This window comes from Hylobates moloch, unplaced genomic scaffold (assembly GCF_009828535.3).
Source record: "Hylobates moloch isolate HMO894 unplaced genomic scaffold, HMol_V3 SCAFFOLD_16, whole genome shotgun sequence".
Taxonomy (NCBI): domain Eukaryota; kingdom Metazoa; phylum Chordata; class Mammalia; order Primates; family Hylobatidae; genus Hylobates; species Hylobates moloch.
In genome coordinates this window covers 31,363,075-31,384,435 of record NW_026652291.1, presented here as the reverse complement: position 1 = coordinate 31,384,435, position 21,361 = coordinate 31,363,075, and the positions used below count along the sequence as shown (strand labels likewise).

The following is a 21,361-nucleotide window of genomic DNA, read 5'->3' as shown; positions in this document are numbered from 1 at the left end:
AAAGGAAAAAATTTTGAAGGAAGACTTACAATTTGGTTGAAAGGAGCTTTTTATTACTAAAAAACCCACAAGGTGCTGTCTCACTCATTTCCAGTTGTTAACAGTCATTTCTAAAGAGAAAATTTACAGTTTTTTTTTTGTTTTTGTTTTAGTGTTGGTCATAAGTTTATACAGTTGTTTTTTGATAGAAGTAAGAATTAGAAATAGTTGATGCATTTTTCTTAGAATTGCTGTTTAAAAGTTAACATCAGAATGCAAATTAAATATAAATTGCTTTAACCTTTGTTACAGGTACACTGGACTTTCTGAAAGGAAAACCAGGTCTCATTAATGCTAGTTTTTACTTTATCACAGCACCAGATTTCCATTTTATTTATGGTTCCTCTCTGGGACACCACTGTCTGTTTAATAAAACAATAAATAATTCATTGCACAGATCCGAAGACCTCAGGAACCAGATCGCAAGGGAAACCGATTAGCAGCAGAATTTGTTCATGTTTGGTGGCAGACTGGTAGCCAATTGGAGGGAGGGGAGTTTTACTGTGGGTTTTTGAAGAGGTCTCTTCACAAGACCAGAGATGCCTCTTGAAGAGATTTTTAGGTTGTGGGTTTGCTTACTCTAAAGAACATCTTGCCCAAAAGTCTGATTTGAGATGGAGTGAAGAGAAACAGTCTGCTTTTGAACCAAGTAAGGTATTATTTGGAATATTTTTAGAGCCATTAGAAATCTGTTCTTACAGGGGCACTTTTCAGGCAAATGCAGAAAATTTAAAAGATTCTAGAACAAAAAAGTGACAATGTCACAACCTTCCTGGAATCTCAGGAAAAAGAATTAAAGATGGCAGCTGCTGTGAAAAGCTGTGACTACTGGCGGAGACTGCAGGGACAAGGTCATCTTTCACAAAAAATGGAAAGGTGGCCTAGATGAGGAGGACACAGACTCTCCAGAAGTTATGCAAACAAAATCAGGCAAGATGAAGAATTTTAAGGCACACCTCCATTGGCCCACAGAGAGTGTTCTTCATATGATAATGATGTTAAACACCACCTGTCATGTACCAGGCCATGTCCTAAGTATTTTAAATATATTACCACATCTACAAAGAGGAAACTATTAGAATCTGTAGGACCTCTTAAGAAGCGCAAAGGGTCTACTGCAGGCAGCATGGGCCTTACAGAAAAAAAAAATTCTCATTCCAAATTGCTCCTAAGATGGACAAATTGGTTACTTCTCCAGAAGGTCTAACCAAGGTTAACAAAATAGATATAGATAAGTTTCTGGAGTTATAATGCATCTACCCTGGAGTTCGGAGATATTTGGGATGACCAAAGGAGTCTGCTGGACAGTATGTGTGTTTTACAAAATGGCCCCCACAGTGATTAGAGACCAGAGACTCAACATCTCTGCATTTGTCAAGCTGGAACAGTCTTTAGTGAACAAAGCTTACCTCTTGTAAAACTACTGGTTTCTTTTTTTTTTTTTTTTTTTTTTTTTTTTTTTTTTTTTTTTTTTTTTTTTTTTTTTTTTTTGAGACGGAGTCTCGCTCTGTCACCCAGGCTGGAGTGCAGTGGCGCAATCTCGGCTCACTGCAAGCTCCGCCTCCCGGGTTCACGCCATTCTCCTGCCTCAGCCTCTCCAAGTAGAAAACTACTGGTTTCTATTGGAGGAAACATGGATGACATTTAGTGTTCTGTGACTGGTCTGGCACCCTACTTTTGTTGACAAAGATGGGAAGGGGTCTAAAAGTCATGTCACTCATAAAGAACTTGGGAGGAGCTTTTTTCAAAAGATCCACAGATTTTGGAAGGAGAGATTACAGCAGAACTAAGACCACTTAGAAGATAGATAGGTAGATTTCAGCTCAATATAAGGATTTTTTTTTTTTAACATCAGTGCAGTTCCAAATGGAATAGGCTGTTTGAACATGGCTTAGCAGAAGCTGAATGACAACCTGTTAGAAATTCTAGGGAATTCTGCCCTGAGTACAACATTGGATTATTTCTTTGGGCTGTTTCCAACTCATGATCCTGTTATTTCATTATAAGCATTTTGAGGAAGGCAGTTGGTATAAAGGTGACCTTAGTAATAAAAGTCAGTGTGAAGTCTAAATAAATTCCACAATGAATTTAAAGACAACAAAATTTTAGGGACAAGGATACAGAAATTTGCCTAGTAATTTGCACATAGCAGATGGTAAATATTGACTCAATGGAGTAATGTTAAAAATAAGGTTTCTCGTGGACTGTGTGAGGGCCAGGCATATTTAACATCCTTTTTGAGAGAGAGGATGGAAACGGTGTCTACTGTGAAAGCCACAAGTTCGGGGAAATACACTCCTGGAAAGAAGCTGGAGGTTAAGAACCAAGACAAAGGGGCCAGACCACAGGGAGATCTTCCAGGTCCAAGAGCACTGCAGGGCAGATGAGAAGCAGGGATGATTATGTCGAAAGTGCAAGATAAAGCCAGGCGCGGTGTCTCATGCCTGTAATCCCAGCACTTTGGGAAGCGGGTAGATTGAGGTCAGGAGTTGGAAACCAGCCTGGCCAACATGGTGAAACCCCCATCTCTACTAAAAATACAAAAATTAGCCAGGAATGGTGGTGGGCGCCTCTAATCCCAGCTACTCAGGAGGCTGAGACACAAGAATCGCTTGAACCTGGGGGCGGAGGTTGCAGTGAGCTGAGATTGCACCACTCCACTCTAGCCTGGGCAACAGAGCAAGCCTCCGTCTCAAAAAAAAGTGCAAGATAATGAATTTGGGGTAAATAATTCACAGTCAAGAGCTCTAAGCACTTGGATTCAAAAAGAACATGAGGGACGTTAAATATGGTTTTCCCTAGAAATGTTGGTCCACTGTACTGATGTGGGCTGAGAGAGCCAACCAAATCCAAGTAGGGTTTTGTCAGGAACGGTATTGGAAACTCTGAACTAGATTAGCTGGATATTAGCTAAAGTGATCAGGGGCCAGGACAGGAAGGTACGGTTACAAACGGAGAGAATAAAAGGGCAAACAAATAATAGATCCTGGAATAGCACAGACACTGACCTCTGACCACAGACCAAAAGTTAGGGCCTAGTTCTATTTCTTAGAAATAGAAAACAAGTTTAGAATCATAGAAAACACTGTTAACACATTAGCCTGGGAGGTGGTACTGGCACTGAATATACACATACCCATAAAGTTGGATATGTTCATTAATCCCAGAGTTGACTGATAAAATGCTGATTAAAGCAAAGGTAGGCTATATGAGGCAGCCACACCCTCCCAAAACATGTCCCCAGAGACTGGGTGGCCTTCTTTCTTAAGGCTGTAATCTATGCACAGTTAGGAGTTACTCTCCATCCTATTAATATTTAGGATGGCTCTCAGCTGGCTGAGCTAACACAGAATAGGATCATACAGATTCTGACATGGTCCCATTTTGTGTTGTTGAATTATACATGGAAAGCAAAACCAGGTATTTTTTTTCTCTCCTTTTCAGGGGAGGTGGGTGCAGATAAGGGTGGGCAGGACACTGTATAGGGAGGAAAAAAATATTGATATTGATGGGTCATGGGATTGCAATAAGTCAGTTTACCATTTAAGAGGAAAATTTAAATCTTCAGCGGAATGAGGCACTCAAACGGTTGAAATGAGATTTTTCTTTGGTTTCCAGGGACCTGTCCCTGGGCTCTCACTCCAAGGTTAAGTTCCAAAGCTATACTTTTTGGCTCACAGGGCTCTATGTGATGCTCTGGTGCCAGCTGTGTACTCTTGAGTGGTTAGGCGGCAGTTCACATTAGATGTGTAAAATTAATTAAACCTAAATCTCTAGGCTCAAGTCCAGGATGTCCCCAGACTAGTTCAGAAACTAAGTGCTCTCTCCTCCCCTTAAAAAGGTGTTGGCAAATGCAGGTCTTCAAGGAAGTGCGTGGCCTCAATGGGAGATGCCCAGAGACTGCAACAGGTGAAAAGTGGCCCCCAAGGCCCAGCCCGTCTCTATGTTGTTCACTTTCTTTGTGAGCTGTTGAGAAGAAAAAAAGTCTTCACCTTTTCATCCAATTTCCAACTCTAGCAAGCACAGCTCTTGGGCAGAAAATATTGGCAAAGAATATCCACATGGGCAAACCAAGGCAAAACTGACAGGAGCCAGTCTTTGCAGGCTTCCCACTACTCTGTAACGATTTCCTTCCGGCCATAGCCCATTGGCCATTGCCCCTACACCCACCATTCTCATTTCTGAACTGAATGCTTCTGGCCCAGGTTGTGGCCCATCAGGCCTTCTAGAGAGAGAGTTTAGACAGACAGTATTCTGAACTCTTTCCCTAACCTTGAAACTACACAAAGTATCCCCTGCTTTATTTTCTGATTCGCTAATTTCAGATAAGGCAACTTGTAACAGATGTGGCAGAAAGGGCATGGTCAGGCGGTGAGAATAGATTTAGGGATAGGAAAGAACAAACCAAGCTTCTCAACTCCTACTATGTAAGAAAGTGCCTCTTCCTAAGCACTAATAATAACCAAATATGGGGTCAGGTGCAGTGGCTCACGCCTGTACTCCCGGCACTTTGGGAGGCCAAGGCAGGTGGATCGCTTGAGGCCAGGAGTTCAAGACCAGCCTGGGCAACATGGCGAAACCCTGTCTCTACAAAAAAATTAGCCAAGACTGGTGGCACACACCTGTAATCCCAGCTACTCAGTAGGCTGAGGTGGGAGGGTCACTTGAACCCAGGAGGCAGAGGTTGCAATGAACCGAGATTCCAGCCTGGGTGACAGAGCAAGACCCTATCTCAAAAAAAAAAAGAAAAACAAGGCCAGGAGTGGTGGCTCATGCCTGTAATCCCAGCACTTTGGGAGGCTGAGGCGGGTGGATCACCTGAGATCAGAAGTTTGAGACCAGCCTGACCAACATGGTGAAACCCCGTCTCTACTGAAAATACAAAATTAGCCAGGCATGGTGGCGCATGCCTGTAATCCCAGCTACTTGGGAGGCTGAGGCAGGAGAATCAGTAGAACCCGGAAGGTGGAGGTTGCAGTGAGCTGAGATTGCACCATTGCACTCCAGCCTGGGCAACAAGAGTGAAACTCGGTCTCAAAAGAAAAAGAAAAGAAAAAAACAGCCAAACAGGGAACTTAAGACATTCTAAGCCAGTATGTATCTCAATTAGCTTAGTGACCTTGGGCAAAACTTTAGACCCAAATTCCTCAGCTATCTAAGAAGAGGATTAGATTAGTGTTTATCAGTTTATCAATTTGTTTTCTTCAGAATTTTAGGGGTTTCTTAGAAATGCTTCAAAGGAAAAAGGCCAAATAATAGAGGAGTTTCAGGTCTCCAATCTCTGCTTCAACCAGAATAGTTCCACTTTTACCAGTTTTGTATTACTGATACTTTTTTTTTTTTTTTTTGAGACGGAGTTTCGCTCTTTGTTGCCCAGGCTGGAGTGCAATGTTGCGATCTCTCCTCACTGGAACCTCTGCCTCCCAGGTTCAAGTGATTCTCCTGCCTCAGTCTCCCAAGTAGCTGGGATTACAGGCACCTGCCACCATGCCCAGCTAATTTTTGTAGTTTTAGTAGAGACCGGGTTTCACCATGTTGGCCAGGCTGGTCTCGAACTCCTGACCTCAGGTGATCAGCCCGCCTCAGCCTCTCCAAGTGTTAGGATTACAGGTGTGAGCCACCAGGCCCGGCTGTATTACTGATATTCTTCGTAAGTTTTTGTTGGATAAAGATACTACCACCACCAAAAAAGTCTGTAAACCAGTTGATTGTTCTGTGTTGACCTAATGTAATCAAGCCTAGACACTGTGCCCAAAACTGGGGATAAATAACTTACTACAGATAAAGTAGAGCCTGCATGTACTGAAACAGATGGAGAGAGACAGGAGGACAAAGAAAGACCTAAGATTCAAGAGGCACTAATATACGAGGCACACATGAAATATATATGACACATTACATATGCATGAGGCATTCAGTGTTCATGAGGCCTTAAATAAGCCACTCACTGGTGACACCCTTTTGGTCCCTCATGTCCTCTGCCAAAGAAAACCCATCTTACAGGCTAATGACTGAGCTAATGCAAATGGCCACATGTGTGTGCCCCTAGGGCCTCTCCAAATAGGGCAAGTTTGTGTGGTGGCCTCAGGCACCTTTTGTCTTTGTGCTCCCATGACCCAACGTCAGCTCTAGTATACATAACCACTCTATTAGCAGCAGAGAGAGGAAGGACATATAAACCCAGGACAAATGGAACCCAGGATTGAGTGTGGCACTTGCATCCTGCTTGCACCCTGTCTTCTGTGTTCACTTCTCCATCTCTTTCCCCTTGCTTCTCACCCTGAGTTCTAAATTGATTTAATAAACCATGTGGGCTGGGTGCGGTGGCTCATGCCTGTAATCCCAGCACTTGGGAGGCCGAAGTGGGCGGATCACCTGAGGTCAGGAGTTTGAGACCAGCCTGGCCAACATAGTGAAACCTCATCTCTACTAAAAATACAAAAAAATTAGCCAGGAGTGGTGGCACATGCCTGTAATCCCAGCTACTCAGGAGGCTGACGCAGGAGAATCGCTTGAACCCAGGAGGCGAAGGCTGCAGTGAGCTGAGATCATGCCATTGCACTCCAGCCCAGGAAACAAGAGCGAGACTCCGTCTCAAAAAAAAAAAAAAATAAATAAATAAATAAATAAACCATGTGACTTGACATCTTAATTTGGGCTGCTAGTCTTTCTGTTCTGTGACCTCTGCAATAGCTTGCCTGGTAATACACTCGGAGGCTACCATTGCATCGAGATAATTTCCCACATTCATGGTGCCCAGCACAGTACCTTGTCCATAGCCCAAACAGAAATACCTCATAATTTCACTTCTAGCTACTCTGATTACTGAACAAGCTCTTACTCCTTCTCAACCCCCACAAAAGAGGGCTATTATGGGACTCTGGTGTCCTATCTCTTACCTGTAAGACTGTGCTGTCTGCAAAGCCAAAGCCATCCTTTAACAGGGCTGTGATGTAGCTGAGATCCATGCACAGGAAAGGACTGCCTGAGGTGAAGTTTTCCAAGTTATCACACACTGAAAGAGAGAGAGTAAACAGTGGAGCTCAAGTTTGCAAGTGACTGAGAGGTGTAGGATTTTCTCTTAGAAGTAGAATAGGGGGCCAGGCGTGGTGGCTCGTGCCTGTAATCCCAGCACTTTGGGAGGCCGAGGCAGGTGGATCACCTGAGGTCAGGAGTTCGAGACCAGCCTGGGCAACGTGGTGAAACCCCATCTCTACTAAAAATACAAAAATTAGCAGGGCGTGGTGGTGTGCCGCTATAATCCCAGCTACTCGGGAGGCTGAGGCAGGAGAATCGCTTGAACCTGGAAGGCAGAGGTTGCAGTGAGCCGTTATCTCACCACTGCACTCCAGCCTGGGTGACAGAGCAAGACTCCGTCTCAGGAAAAAAAGGTGGTGGGGGAGAAGAAGAATAAGCAAAGCAGAAGTCTCCCTTTGGTTAATGCCTAGGCATCTCAGAGACTAGACTATGCACTGACTGCCTCTGTAAGACCGCAGCTTCTGAAGAACTTGCACATCTCTGGTATGATTATCTATTCACATTTACGTGGGCTCTAGTTTATTTGCTAAGTTTCTATGACCTATTGTGGGGGCTTAGTTCTAAGTCCCTTATCTATTATTAATGCTGAGGCCCAGAAGACAGGGAAATATCATTTAACCCTACTGTGGGCTACTGGATAAGATCATTTGTATTTTATTTTTTAATTTTTAAAAACTTTTTATTAATTTTTTTTTTTTTTAGAGACAAGTTCTCATACTGTCACCCAGGATGGAGTGCAGTGGCATGATCACAGCTCCCTGCAGCCTCAAGCCCCTGGGTTCACACGATCCTCCTGCCTCAGCCTCCCAAGTAGCTCAGACTACAGGTCGAAGCACTGTGCCTAGCTCTCACTGGTAGTTTTGATCCTCTCAAGGAAGGCTCTGTGGCTATTTCCCATGTCTTTTGATGCTTAGTGTTTCATTAACACTGATAACACTATTTCAATTTTAAAAAGAAAGCAAGAAATGTAGAAGGAAAAAAAGGTCTTTACTATTTCCCTAAAGCCTCTTTTTTTTTTTTTTTTTTTTTTTTTTTTTTGAGGTGGAGTGTCACTCTGTTGCTCAGGATGGAGTGCAGTGGCACGACCTTGGCTCACTACAACCTCTGCCTCCCAGATTCAAGCGATTCTCCTGCCTCAGCCTCCCAAGTACTGGGTTTACAGGTGCCTGCCACCTTGCCCGGCTAATTTTTGTATTTTTAGTAGAGGTGGGGTTTCACCATGTTGGCCAGGCTGGTCCTGAACTCCTGACCTCAGGTGATCCGCCCACCTTGGCCTCCCAAAGTGCTGGGATTACAGACGTGAGCCACCGTGCCTGGCCTCCTAAAACCTCTTGCATTCCCATATTCTTGCCCATAATTCTATGCTGCATAAAGCTGAAAAAAAAATTATTTTTTTAGAGGCAGAGGTCTCACTATGTTGCCTAAGCTGCAATGCAGTGACTATTCACAGGTGTGATTATAGTGCACTATAGCCTTGAATTTCTGGTCTCAAGCAATCCTCCCGTCCTGAGTAGCTGGGACTACAGATGCGTGCCACCATGCCTGGCTACCACCCAATGCTTTTAACTTTTAGCAAAGACTGGAAGACTCAGAAAGGAAACTAGCCTTCTGACAGGCCTTCTGAGCTGACTGATGTGCTTTAGGTCACTAGAGTAGGCAGGCAGTCTCACAGGCTTACCTTCAAGCGCTTCCCCTAACACTTACCTTCCCTGGCTTTTCTTTCAAAATCTTCAACTTTTAAAATACCCCCCTTTTCATAATCTGAAATAAAACAGAAGATTATCTGATATCAAAACACCTTCAAGGAAGCATAAGGACATTCATTCATTATATACACATGTACATAATGTAATCTATGCAGCCTATTTTACTTATTTACAATCTATTCCATGTTATGTATGTTTAACCACAATGAAAAAAACAGACCCATAAAACACAATAGGCCGGGTGTGGTGGCTCACGCCTGTAATCCCAGCACTTTGGGAGGCCGAGGAAGGCGGATAACGAGGTCAGGAGTTCAAGAACAGCCTGACCAACATGGTGAAACCTCGTCTCTACTAAAAAAAAAATTAAACGAGTGTGGTGGCAGACACTTGTAATCCCAGCTACTCAGGAGACCAAGGCAGGAGAATTGCTTGAACCCGGGAGGCAGAGGTTGCAGTGAGCCGAGATCACGCCATTGCACTCCAGCCTGGGTAACAGAGTGAGATTCCGTCTCAAAAAACAAACAAACAAACAAAAAACAACAATAACAAAACCCCCACAATAATAGGAAATTAATTCATATCTCTCAGGCCATGACAGATCAGGTACATATACTTTCACAGTTAGGCAAAAACATTACATTTGTGATAAGAAGAAAAGTTATAAAGAGACAGGAAGAAACTTTTTGGGGTGAATATGTTTATTATCTTCAATGTGGTGATGGATTCATGGGTGTATACATGACAAAACTTAACAAATTGTATACTTTAAATGTGCACTTACTGTATGACAATTATACCTCGATAAACATGTTAAAAAAAAAAAGACCTCATATAGTTGTTTTGATCATCTCTCACCTCCAAAAGACTCTAAGTCATTTCCACCCTTTTGTTCGAGTGACTAGAAAAGAGGTGGGTAATCACCCCAACAAAGCACCTCAAGTGCTCTTTCTCCTTGACCTTCCCCACCACAGCCCTATCCACCTTCCTCTCTGGACTGATACCTGGGGTGAACTCACCAATCATGTCTGTGTCAACAGCTCTGTCATAATAGTAAGAGAAAGCATAGAAGGAGCCTCTCTGGACCTCCTCTGGCTGGTGAAGTTTTCCTCGTACCACCCTCAGCACTTCGGCATAGCAGGGCTCAAAGCCCACCTCCCCTGCCAGGCAAAGGTGCACAGGGGTAAGGTGAGAATGACGCTGGGGGAAGGGGACACTCTCTGAGGCAAGCTGCTGGAGACAATGAGGGAACAGCAGGAAGGTCAAGGAAAGCAGGAGAAGGCTGAGGCTTAGGACAAGAGGCTTCAAAACAAAGATGAGCAAATGTCTGCAGCCTCACCAGTCTGTTTCTCCGTGGCCGCTCCCCTGCCTAATCTGTATTCACCAGATCATGGCCAACCTCGTGCTACTGCCTAGCATTACATTCCATAGCATTTGTAAGCAAGTAGCTAAAGGGCTCACCTGCTTCCTTCACTGGGAATTCAAGTTCATTCCTTGATATTCAGGTATATACCTTTTATAAGAAGATGAATCATTCTTGTCTCGGTTTTAAGTTTTACTATAATTTAAATAGCTAACCATTAACTAAACAGGGTTTCACACTGCTGCATTAGACCTAGGCTTAGAATACACTTCTTAATTAATTTGTAAGAGGTAGGGTCTCCCTGTTGCCCAGGCTGGAGTGCAGTGGCATTGCGCACTACAGCCTTGAACTCATGGGCTCAAGTGATCCTCTTGCCTGAATGTTTGGAGTAGCTAGGACAATAGATGTGCACCATAGCACTTGGCTAAGCGCAGGTATCTAATGGGTCCATGACACTTGGCTGATGCAGAAAGACAGCTGCTTTGTTCACTGTCACTTCACATTAGTCCTTGAAGGCATGCCAAGATCTTTGGAATAAGTCCCTGCAATAAGATAAGCTTCTCTTGAGTTCTAGAAAAAGTTTCCCGTGGGACTTTTCCAGAGCTTCCATTGTAAATGTAACTTTAACCAGTGAAAAAACATCACTTGCCTTCTTGGTTGCCACCATACTGGTATTTCACACCCCCAAAGATCCACTCTGCTTCCAACCATCTCGGCAGACAGGCACTCCGGAAAGTGTGTCCATCAGTCCCTGAAAGAATCCAGGGCACAAGGTAAGAGGTAAGTAAGTGAGAGAGAGGGAGGAAGGCAAGCAAGAAGCCAGTGAGGTGGAAAAGAATCACCATGGGGGCTGGGCCTTAAAATCCTATGAAATTAATTCCATGACAACATCCTGTGACAGGAATCCTTAACTCAGGGTTCACAGGCTTTGTGGGGTTGGTGAACCCCCTGAAACCAGAAGCAAATTTTCATGCACATGTGCTTTTCTCAGAGGGGTCCATGGCTTTCATCACATCTCAAAGAGATCCAAAACCTTCAATACAGTAACTTTCCACCTTTATAAAAACAGGAAAGAAATGCTATGCTACCTTCCTCACTGGTTGCTGAGAGGCTTAAATGAAATATACTTGAAGATGTTTTGTATACTCTGAAATGCAAAATAGATGTCATCCCAATAACAGATTACTGTACAAAGTGCCTTAAATGCAAATTCTCATTTAATGTGAGGAAAGGGGCACAGAGAGTTTACTTGCCTCAAATCACAACACTGGGACTGAACCCAGTTCTGCCTGACCTCAACTGTGAAGAGATCAATGGAGTTACTCTGTTGTTCCACCTGCATGTAGAACAGAACTTGCTTCCTGTGCCTCCAATGGAAAGCTCAGGGCTTGGGCAAGCTCCTGCCAAATGTATTCTTAAAGCCTGGGATTTCTGCAGACACTTCAGCTGCCTAGACATAGGCTGTTACCCCTGAACAAGTAGACCTCCTTCTAAAAATGGCTAATAATATACATCAAAACTTCTGAACTTATAAAATAGAAAAGGAGTTTGCCATTATTAGGTCCATTATACAACATTTGCCTCCCAATTCAACATAATCTTTTCCTCCATAGAATGGCTATCAAGGAAGGGAAGAAGCAAGCGGAGTATCTGTGTCACCCTCACCATCCCCCCCAGCACAGGTGCCCAGACAAACCTTCTGTCTCCAGGGCTCCCAGGGTTGCTAGTCTTGCAGCTTTCAATCCAAATCCCAAGTAACTGTAAAATACAGGATTGACCAATTTCATGCTGGTCCTGAAGTTCTCTAGCCTAAAGCTACCTCTTTCAAAAGTAACATGGTTCCTGTTCCCCTCTGGAAAGATGAAAACCTTGTTCTGTCTCTGTGACATATTCATCTCCTATGGTCAACAAGGGGTAATTTCTGCACAGTTTGGATCAAGGCTATGCAGTAAGAATTCCCCACAGTTATCATTCAAAGGCCAGAGACAGTGACAACTCCTAGCGTCCCACACTAGGAACCATTCTCAGAAAAGCTCTCTTTAGCTTAGCTCCTAGCCCCAACTGGGATCAAATTCCAGGCTGGATTCTGAACCTCTGAAGGCCAGCTCAAAGGAGTTAGCAAGGAGCTTTGCCTGAGCCTTCTTTAAGTGTCCTCTCCCTACAGAAAACTTTTGATTCTTTTTTTTTTTTTTTTTTTTTTTTTGAGACTGAGTCTTGCTCTGTCGCTCTGGCTGAAGTGCAGTGGTGTGATCTTGGCTCACTGCAATGTCCACCTCCAGGGTTCAAATGATTCTCCTGCCTCAGCCTCCTGAATAGCTGGGATTACAGGTGTGCGCTGTCATATCCAGCTAATTTTTGTATTTTAGTAGAGACGGGGTTTCACCATGTTTGCCAGGCTGGTCTCAAACTCCTGACCTCAGGTGACCCACCCACCTCGGCCTCCCAAAGTGCCGGGATTACAGGCATGAAGCCACTGCACCCAGCCGAAAACTTTTGACTCTTAAGTCATATATTAATGCTTTTGAGGCCAAGAATGGAGAAGCCTCTTAGGTTCCTCAGCCTTTGTAGGTGGCCCGGGTTTCAGTTGATAGGCCTTAGGGAATTGGCACAGACTTTGTTTTTGCTAATCAGATACAATAACAGATTTGAGAACGCTTTGAAAAGTTAGGAGAATCATACAACATGAAATATTATTCTTCCCTGTCCCCGTCCTCACCTATGTGTATACAGCTTATAAGTGCTGTTAAACATCTCAAAGGAAGTGAGGTAGCCCCTAGGAGTTTGTTCCAGAGTTTTCTGTAAATCAGAAAAAGCAAAAAGACTATTCAGGATCTGTAATTACCTGAAGATGTTCACACCACCACCCGTCCCTCCCAGCAAAAAATCAGAGATGAAGACAGATTAAGCGGCTAATCTCACTAGGCTTGAGGAAATGAAGGGATTCTGACAGTGAGATGGCAAGGGAACATTCACCCAGTTATTAATTGACTTGACTCTGCCTAAGCGTGGTAGAGCTGCTGGCCGAAAATGGGGCGCCTCTTTCTTGGCACCATGATATGCCTGCCAAGTGCACTTCTAATCAGATCTTCATTAAATAACTCACCTCAAACTGAGGCAGAAACGTGATTTGGGTGGAGGCTCCCCCTAGGTCCAAGGTCCCCACAGTCTCCTGTCTGTGGCCATCCAGCTGACCTGTCAAATGAGAGCCAGCTCTAAATATCCTCCACATCCTGGGCAGCCCAACACTTGTCTTTCTTGCTCTTATCATACACTGAAGGTATTCCATACATACTCCACTGCTCCCCAGTCCCAAGGCTGCAAGTGAATGTCAACTCAGAAGGACTCTCGTTGCACCAGAGGCCTTCAAGGCAGGTTTTTTTTTTGTTTATTTTGTTTTTTTTGAAGGCCTTTTTGGAGACAGAGTCTTGCTCTATCACCCAGCCTGGAGCGCAGTGGCGCAATCTCGGCTCTCAGCTCACTGCAACCTCTGCCTCTTGCGTTCAAGTGATTCTCCAGCCTCCCGAGTAGCTGGGACCACAGGTACACACCACCATGCCCAGCTAATTTTTGTATTTTTGGTAGAGATGGGGTTTCGCCATGTTGGCCAGGCTGGTCTTGAACTCCTGGCCTCAAGTGATCTGCCTGACTCAGCCTCCCAAAGCGCTGGAATTAACAGGCATGAACCGCCACACCCAGCCGCCTTTCCTTTTTTAAAGAAGAAGAAACAATACAGAATGAAACAAAGGGCTTTTTACTCTTCTGACTATGCATGTAAAAGCTAGTTAAGCTCTAAAGATAAACTTGAGGATGTATTACCTGTCAGAAAATTCACAGTAACCCAAGCTAATATGCCTAAAAAGAAAGAAAGACAAGGATTAGATCCCAGAGCATTTTTTTTTTCTCTTTCCTGGCCCCATCCTTGTTTTTTTTCCTCTCTAAAGTTCATGTCTAGAGCACATGTTCCTTTCTCCCTGTCTTCTGTTTCCTGCTATCCCATTCCTTCTGTTTATCCCTTTCTCTTCAGGACCCGTCCCTGGCCCCAGTTCCTTTAGTTAGACTTTCACTGATCCTGCCCCTCTCCCCCTGGAACACATTATCAACACCTCTCCCACCTTCGTCGGATCCATCCATGATGCTAACACTGTCCTCTGGTACCAGGAAAGGTGACTTCCTGAAGATCTCCTTTACCTAGAGAAAAAGGAAAAAAAAAAAATTCCCTAAGGCAATAAAATAGATTTCCATATTTTGACAGTGTCCTGTAAGACTTAGAAAACTACTCCATTTTTACTAGATAAAATTTTGGCAAAACTCATTCCTTTGCCCTAAGAAACTAGAGAAGAAACGAGGCAAGCCATTACCAGTTTCTTGCAAAAACACAAACACAGAGATTCCTTTGACTTTAAGTAAAGCTAAATCAAACCATCTATATGTATAGGTGAACTGGACCTACAGAAAGGCATATATTTAACCCTTCCAGCTCAGATCAGGATCCTGTAACTTTTTAAACCTGATAAACTCTACCTGGTCATACACTGGAAACTAGGAGGAGCCTTCCCACTCCATTCCTTAGATGAGCTGACACGAACCCGCTGTGGTGAAGTTCACACCTAAGGGCTAAGGTACTCTGCTACCAGCTCCTGTCAGATTCTGGCACATGGCTAGGGCCTCTAGAGTATGGGGAGACTCCAGATCTAGACTTAAGGAATCCTGTTTCAGGAGATGGGAATGAAGATCTTGCAAAAACATCTTGCCCTCTCCATAATACAGACCATTGATATGGGTGTTATGTCTTATGTTTATATAATTATCAAGGGAAAGAAAAAGGAATTCTCCAAATAGGATAGGAAGAACTCTAGTCTGTTTGCTGTTCTCATTTCTGATGGGATGAAACATACCACATGATGACCTCTGGATCCTGTTTCAACCAGGAAAAACCAGTTAAGTTATATATAAACAAACTTTTAAAGAAAAGACAGATAAGTGAACAGGATGAAGCACAGCAAGAGAGCTTCTGCTCTAGCCTTCTCCACTTTTCTCCCCCATCCTACAGTTTGTTCTCAAAACAGCAGCCAGAACGGTGCTTTAAAAATGGATGTCAAATCATGTCTTTCCTTGGCTCAAAACCTTCCAGTGGCAGCCAGGTATGGTGGCTCATACCTCTCATCCCAGCACTTTCGGAGGCTGAGGCAGGTGGGTCACCTGAGATCAGGAGTTCGATACCAGCCTGGCCAACATGGTGAAACCCCATCTCTACTAAAAATACAAAAAAATTAGCATGGTGGTGGGCACCTGTAATCCCAGCTACCTGGGAGGCTGAGGTAGGAGAATCGCTTGAACCCAGGAGGCAGAGGTTGCAGTGGGCCGAGATCACGCCATTGCACTCTAGCCTGGGCAACAAGAGTGAGACTGTGTCTCAAATAAAATAAAACAAAACACCAAAAAACAAAAAATCTTCCAGTGGTTTCCTTCTTATAGAAAAAGCCAAAGTGCGGGCAGATCACCTGAAGTCAGGAGTTTGAGACCAGCCTGACCAACATGGTGAAAACCCATCTATACTAAAAATAGAATATTAGCCGGGCATGGTGGCACATGCCTGTAATCCTAGCTACTTGGGAGGCTGAGGCAGAAGAATCACTTGAACTCGGGAGGTGGAGTTTGCAGTGAGCGGAGATAGCGCCATTGCACTCCAGCCTGGGCAACAAGAGCAAAACTCAGTCTCAAAAAAAAAAAAAAAGAAAAGAAAAAGCCAAAGTGATTACACTGGCCTTTGAGATCCTACATGATAAACACCACTTAACCCCGCCTCTCTGAGGTTACCGCCTCTTTACCTCTCATATCACTCTTTCCTCTCCAGCTATGCTGACCTCCTGGATGCTGTTCCTAACATACCAAGCACATACCTGCCTCTGGCCTTTGCACCTGCTGTTTCTTTAGCCTGGAATATTCTTCCCACAAATGTCTTGTGTAACTTGCTTCTTCATCCCCTTCAGATCTCTGATCAACTGAATTTTATCAAAGACATCTTCCCTGACTGCCCTATTTAAAATAGCATTTCCCCCACACTATCACCAGATTCCCTACCTGCCTTTCCCTGCTTTTTTATTTCCCTCCATAGCACCTACAGCACCTAATATAACTTTCTTTTGACTTGTTCAGATGTTTATTTTCTGTCTTCCTGAAAGTAGAATGTAAGCTCCAGGAGTGCAAAGACCATTTTTGTATTTTTGGTTCCCCGCTGAATGTATTCCAGTAACTTCACCAGTACCCAGTACATAGTAAGCACCTTTTTTTTTTTTTTCTTCAGACAGAGTCTTGCTCTGTCACCCAGGCTGGAGTGCAGTGGCGCCATCTCAGCTCACTGCAGCCTCCGCCTCCCGGGTTCACACCATTCTCCTGCCTCAGCCTCCCGAGTAGTTGGGACTACAGGCACCTGCCACCACGCTCGGCTAATTTTGTGTATTTTTAGTAGAGACAGGGTTTCCCCGTGTTAGCCAGGATGGTCTCGAACTCCTGACCTCGTGATCCACCCGCCTCGGCCTCCCAAAGTGCTGGGATTACAGGCGTAAGCCACTGCACCCGGCCCAGTAAGCACTCTCATGTTGAATAAATGAGGAATACATCAGGAATCAGGATTCAGGTTCTCACAGAGACATACTAGGCTGCTCATCCTTGGATAAGTGACTTAAGTCCTCTGTACTGACAGTCAAAGGAAAATGGATTTAGGGGATTAGTACACCTGTAATACAGAGTCCTTTTTTGCCATGATTTTTTTTTTTTTTTTTTTGAGACAGAGTTTCACTCTTGTCACCCAGGCTGGAGTGCAATGGCACGATCTTGGTTCATGCAACCTCTGCCTCCCAGGTTCAAGTAATTCTCCTGCCTCAGCTTCCCCAGTAGCTGGGATTACAGGTGCCTGCCACCATGCCCAGCTAATTTTTTTTTTTTTTTTTTGAGACGGAGTCTCGTCTGTCGCCCAGGCTGGAGTGCAGTGGCGCGATCTCGGCTCACTGCAAGCTCCGCCTCCCGGGTTCACGCCATTCTCCTGCCTCAGCCTCTCCGAGTAGCTGGGACTACAGGCGCCCGCCACCACGCCCGGCTAATTTTTTTGTATTTTTAGTAGAGACGGGGTTTCACCGTGGTCTCGATCTCCTGACCTCGTGATCCGCCTGCCTCGGCCTCCCAAAGTGCTGGGAATGCCCAGCTAATTTTTGTATTTTTATTAGAGACAGGGTTTCACCATGTTGGCCAGGCTGGTCTTGAACTCCTGACCTCAGGTGATCCACCCGCCTCGGCCTCCCAAAGTGTTGGGATTACAGGCATGAGCCACCGCGCCTGGCCTACTATGATTTTTAGTTTCAACCTTTTTTTTTTTTTTTTTTTTTTTTTTTTTTTTTTTTTTTTTTTTTTGAGACAGAGTCTCGCTCTGTTGCCCAGGCTGGAGTGCAGCGGCGTGATCTCGGCTCACTGCAAGCTCCGCCTCCCAAGTTCAAGCAATTCTCCTGCCTTAGCCTCCTGAGTAGCTGACCAACAGGCGTGAGCCACCATGCCCAGCTAATTTTTGTATTTTCAGTAGAGACGGGGTTTCACCATGTTGGCCAGGCTGGTCTCAAACTCCTGATCTCAGGTGATCTGCCCGCCTTGGCCTCCCATAGAGCTGGGATTTTGGGCGTGAGCTACCACACTAGGACTTAATTTTTTTAATAGAAATACGGGTCTTGCTTTGTTGCCTGGACTGGTCTCAAATTCCTGGCCTCAAGTAATCCTCCTGCTTTGGCCTCCCAAAATGTTGAGATTACAGGCATGAGCCACTGCACCGAGCCTGATTTTTTGTTATAATGAGATTCTGCTTATATTCTTCACAACATGAAATTTAAATTTTATTAACTTACATGTTTATTGCATAACAAATATGTACAATAAAATTTAAAAATACTGAGTTTGGCCGAGCACAATGGCTTATGCCTGTAATCCCAGTACTTTGGGAGGCTGAGGTGGGCAGATCACCTTAGATCAGGGGTTTGAGACCAGCCCGACCAACATGGCGAAACCCCACCTCTACTAAAAGATACAAAAATTAGCTGGGAGTGGTGGCGCACGCCTGTAGTCCCAGCTACTCGGGAAGCTGAGGCAGGAGAATCGCTTGAATCTGGGAGGCAGAGGTTGTAGTGATCTGAGGTCGCACTGCTGCACTCCAGCCTGGGCGACAGAGCAAGTCTCCGTCTCTCAAAAAATAAATAAATAAATAAGAATAAAAATAAAAATACTGAATTTAACAAAACTCTCTATACTTAAATTTTTGATCTGAATAAGAAGGGAGTTGAAATATATGACTTGGGGCCGGGTGCAGTGGCTCACGTCTGTAATCCCAGCACTTTGGGAGGCCGGGGTGGGTGGAGTTTGAGGCCAGGAGTTTGAGACCAGCCTGGCCAACATGGTGAAACCCTGTCTCCACAAAAAATACAAAAATTAGCCAGGCGTGGTGGTGCATGCCTGTAATCCCAGCTACTCTGGAGGCTGAGGCAGAAGAATTGCTTGAACCTGGGAGGCGGAGGTTGCAGTGAGCCAACATTGTGCCACTGCACTCCAGCCTGGGCAACAGAAAAAAAAAAAAAAAAAATATATATATATATATATATATATGACTTCACCAGGCGTGGTGGCTCATGCCTGTTCCTATAATCCTAGCACTTTGGGAGGCCAAGGAAGGTGGACTGCCTGAGCTCAGGAGTTTGAAACCAAGCCTGGGCAACATGGTGAAACTCTATGGCTACAAAAAAAATTATGAAAATTAGCCGGGTGTGGCGGCACGTAACTGTAATCTCAGTTAATTGGGAGGCTAAGGCAGGAGAATTGCTTGAACCTGGGAGGTGGAGGTTGCAGTGAGCCAAGATCGTGCCACTGCACTCAAGCTTGGAAGACAGAGACTCTGTTTCCAAAAAAAAAAAAAAAAAAATCAAACCTTAAAGTTCCATTATTCTTCTCAAAAACTTTATGCTGAAAGGAAAAAAGCCAGATATATAAAAATAAAAATAAAAACTGTATAATTCCATTTATATGAAAAGAATAAGCAAAACTTATTTATAGTTACAGAAAGCAAATTAGTGATTGGTTGGTTTCAGGGGTGAGGGAAACTCACGAGCATGAGGAAATTTCTATTTCTTGTCAAAACTCATTTAACTGTACACCTAAAATAGATATTTTTTTTTTTTTTTTTGAGATGGGAGTCTCATTCTGTTGCACAGGCTGGAGTGCAGTGGTGTGATCTCAGCTTACTGGAACCTCTGCTTCCTGGGTTGAAGCGATTCTCCTGCCTCAGCCTCCTGAGTAGCTGGGACTACAGGCGTGCGCCACAATGCCCAGCTAATTTTTGTATTTTTAGTAGAGATGAGGTTTCACCATGTTAGCCAGGCTGGTCTCAAACTCCTGACCTCAGGCAATCCACCCGCCTTAGCCTCCCAAAGTGCTGGGATTACAGGTGTGAGCCACCGTGCCCAGCCTAAAATAGATACATTTTATTGTATGTAAGTTTATCTTAATAAAGTTGATTAGAAACAATTTCTGATTCTGCTTTAAAAATCTAAAAGAATGAAGAATATCAGCCGGGTGCCACAGTTCATGCCTGTAATTCCAGCACTTTGGGAGGCCGAGGCGGGCGGATCACGAGGTCAGGAGATCGAGACCATCCTGGCTAAGGCAGTGAAACCCTGTCTCTACTAAAAATACAAAAAATTAGTCAGGCGTGGTGGCGGGTGCCTGTAGTCCCAGCTACTCAGGAGGCTGAGGCATAATGGCATGAACCTGGGAGGTGGAGCTTGCAGTGAGCCAAGATGGCACCACTGCACTCCAGCCTGGGTGACAGAGTGAGACTCCATCTCAAAAAATAAAAATAAAAATAAAAAGAATGAGGAATATCCTAGATAGAAAGTACTTTAAATTTTTTAGGAAAAGCTCTATACATTTAAGAGTGATAGTTAAAAATGTAAACAACTAGCTATAACAAGTGGTCAGAGTCATCAGAGTGCTTTGGCAGTGGTGGAATACTGAAGGTAGTGGTCACATTCCAAAAGGCTAAAAACTCATAAAGTATTCATATAGGGAAAAGGGCAGAATGATCCAAGATGCAGTTTTAAAACTTACCTCAAAGAGCAGAGCCTGGGCTTTGTGTTCTGGCAGTAAGCGTAGTCCCGCTGTTGCCTTTAGGACCACTGGGGTCTTTTTCCAGTGACTTTGGGGGATTGAGTCTTTGGCCACCTCTAAGAGCCCTTGAACGGTCTCAGCACCCTTCAAAAGAGACAACCCATTCATCCGATGAACGATCCATTTAGTGGCTGGCATTGGTCTATTCTGTCAACATACTTTGTGGGAGCACGAAGAGGGAGGTGGCATAGGGCTCCAACCTCTCTCTGCTCTGTAGCAGGAGAAACTTAGAGAAGTGGGCTGCTTTGAAGAAGGAGAATCCAGGCCAGGCACGGTGGTGTCTCACACCTGTAATCCCAGCACTTTGGGAGGCCAAGGTGGGCGGATCACTTGAGGTCAGGAGTTTGAGATCAGCCTGACCAACATGGTGAAACCCCATCTCCACTAAAAAATACAAAAATAAGCCAGGCATGGTGGCACACACCTATAGTCTCAGCTACTCGGGAGGCTGAGGCAAGAGCATTGCTTGAACCTGGAAGGCAGAGGTTGCAGTGAGTCAAGCTTATGCCACTGCACTACAGCCTGCACAACAGAGTGAGACTCCACCTCAAAAAAAAAAAAAAAGAGAATCCATTTCATTTTGACAGTCCTAATAAAAAATTATTCTTTCCTTTTCCTTTTTTTTTTTTTTTGAGACAGTCTTCCTCTGTCACCCAGGCTGGAGTGCAGTGGTGTGTTCTTGGCTCACTGCAACCTCCATCTCCCAGGTTCAAGCAATGCTTGTGCCTCAGCCACCCAAATAGCTGGGATTACAGGCATATGCCACCACACCCAGATAATTTTTGTATTTTTAGTAGAGACGGGGTGTCACCATCTTGGCCAGGCTGGTCTCGAATACCTGACCTCAAGTGATCCACTGACCTCACCCTCCCAAAGTGCTGGGATTACAAGCATGAGCCACTGTGCCTGGCCAAATTATTCTTTTATATTATGATCATTTTAGTTGATTATTTATTTTTCTTTTCTTTTTTTTTTTTTTTAGACGGAGTTTCGCTCTTGTTGCCCAGGCTGGAGTGCAATG

The 21,361-nt window shown here is 44.4% G+C and overlaps 1 protein-coding gene across 4 annotated transcripts in view; it reads right to left on the bottom strand.

Moving 5' to 3' along the window:
* Window positions 1–21,361, bottom strand: part of ENTPD5 (ectonucleoside triphosphate diphosphohydrolase 5 (inactive)) — a 63,746-nt gene that overhangs the window by 8,247 nt on the left and 34,138 nt on the right. Inside the window, exons 6-16 of one of the 4 annotated variants that reach the window (XM_058429337.1) lie at window positions 20,281–20,424; window positions 14,256–14,331; window positions 13,960–13,995; window positions 13,247–13,335; window positions 12,860–12,939; window positions 11,840–11,901; window positions 10,793–10,894; window positions 9,800–9,940; window positions 8,782–8,838; window positions 6,939–7,054; window positions 32–110 (exon numbers count right to left, since the gene is read on the bottom strand). In XM_058429337.1, coding sequence (XP_058285320.1) covers window positions 105–110; window positions 6,939–7,054; window positions 8,782–8,838; window positions 9,800–9,940; window positions 10,793–10,894; window positions 11,840–11,901; window positions 12,860–12,939; window positions 13,247–13,335; window positions 13,960–13,995; window positions 14,256–14,331; window positions 20,281–20,424 — 909 coding nt within the window. In that variant the 3' untranslated portion in view covers window positions 32–104. Of the gene's footprint in view, window positions 1–31; window positions 111–3,765; window positions 4,006–6,938; window positions 7,055–8,781; window positions 8,839–9,799; window positions 9,941–10,792; window positions 10,895–11,839; window positions 11,902–12,859; window positions 12,940–13,246; window positions 13,336–13,959; window positions 13,996–14,255; window positions 14,332–20,280; window positions 20,425–21,361 lie in introns of those variants that run through there. The other 3 variants (XM_032180276.2, XM_058429336.1, XM_058429338.1) reach the window with 3 other exon arrangements.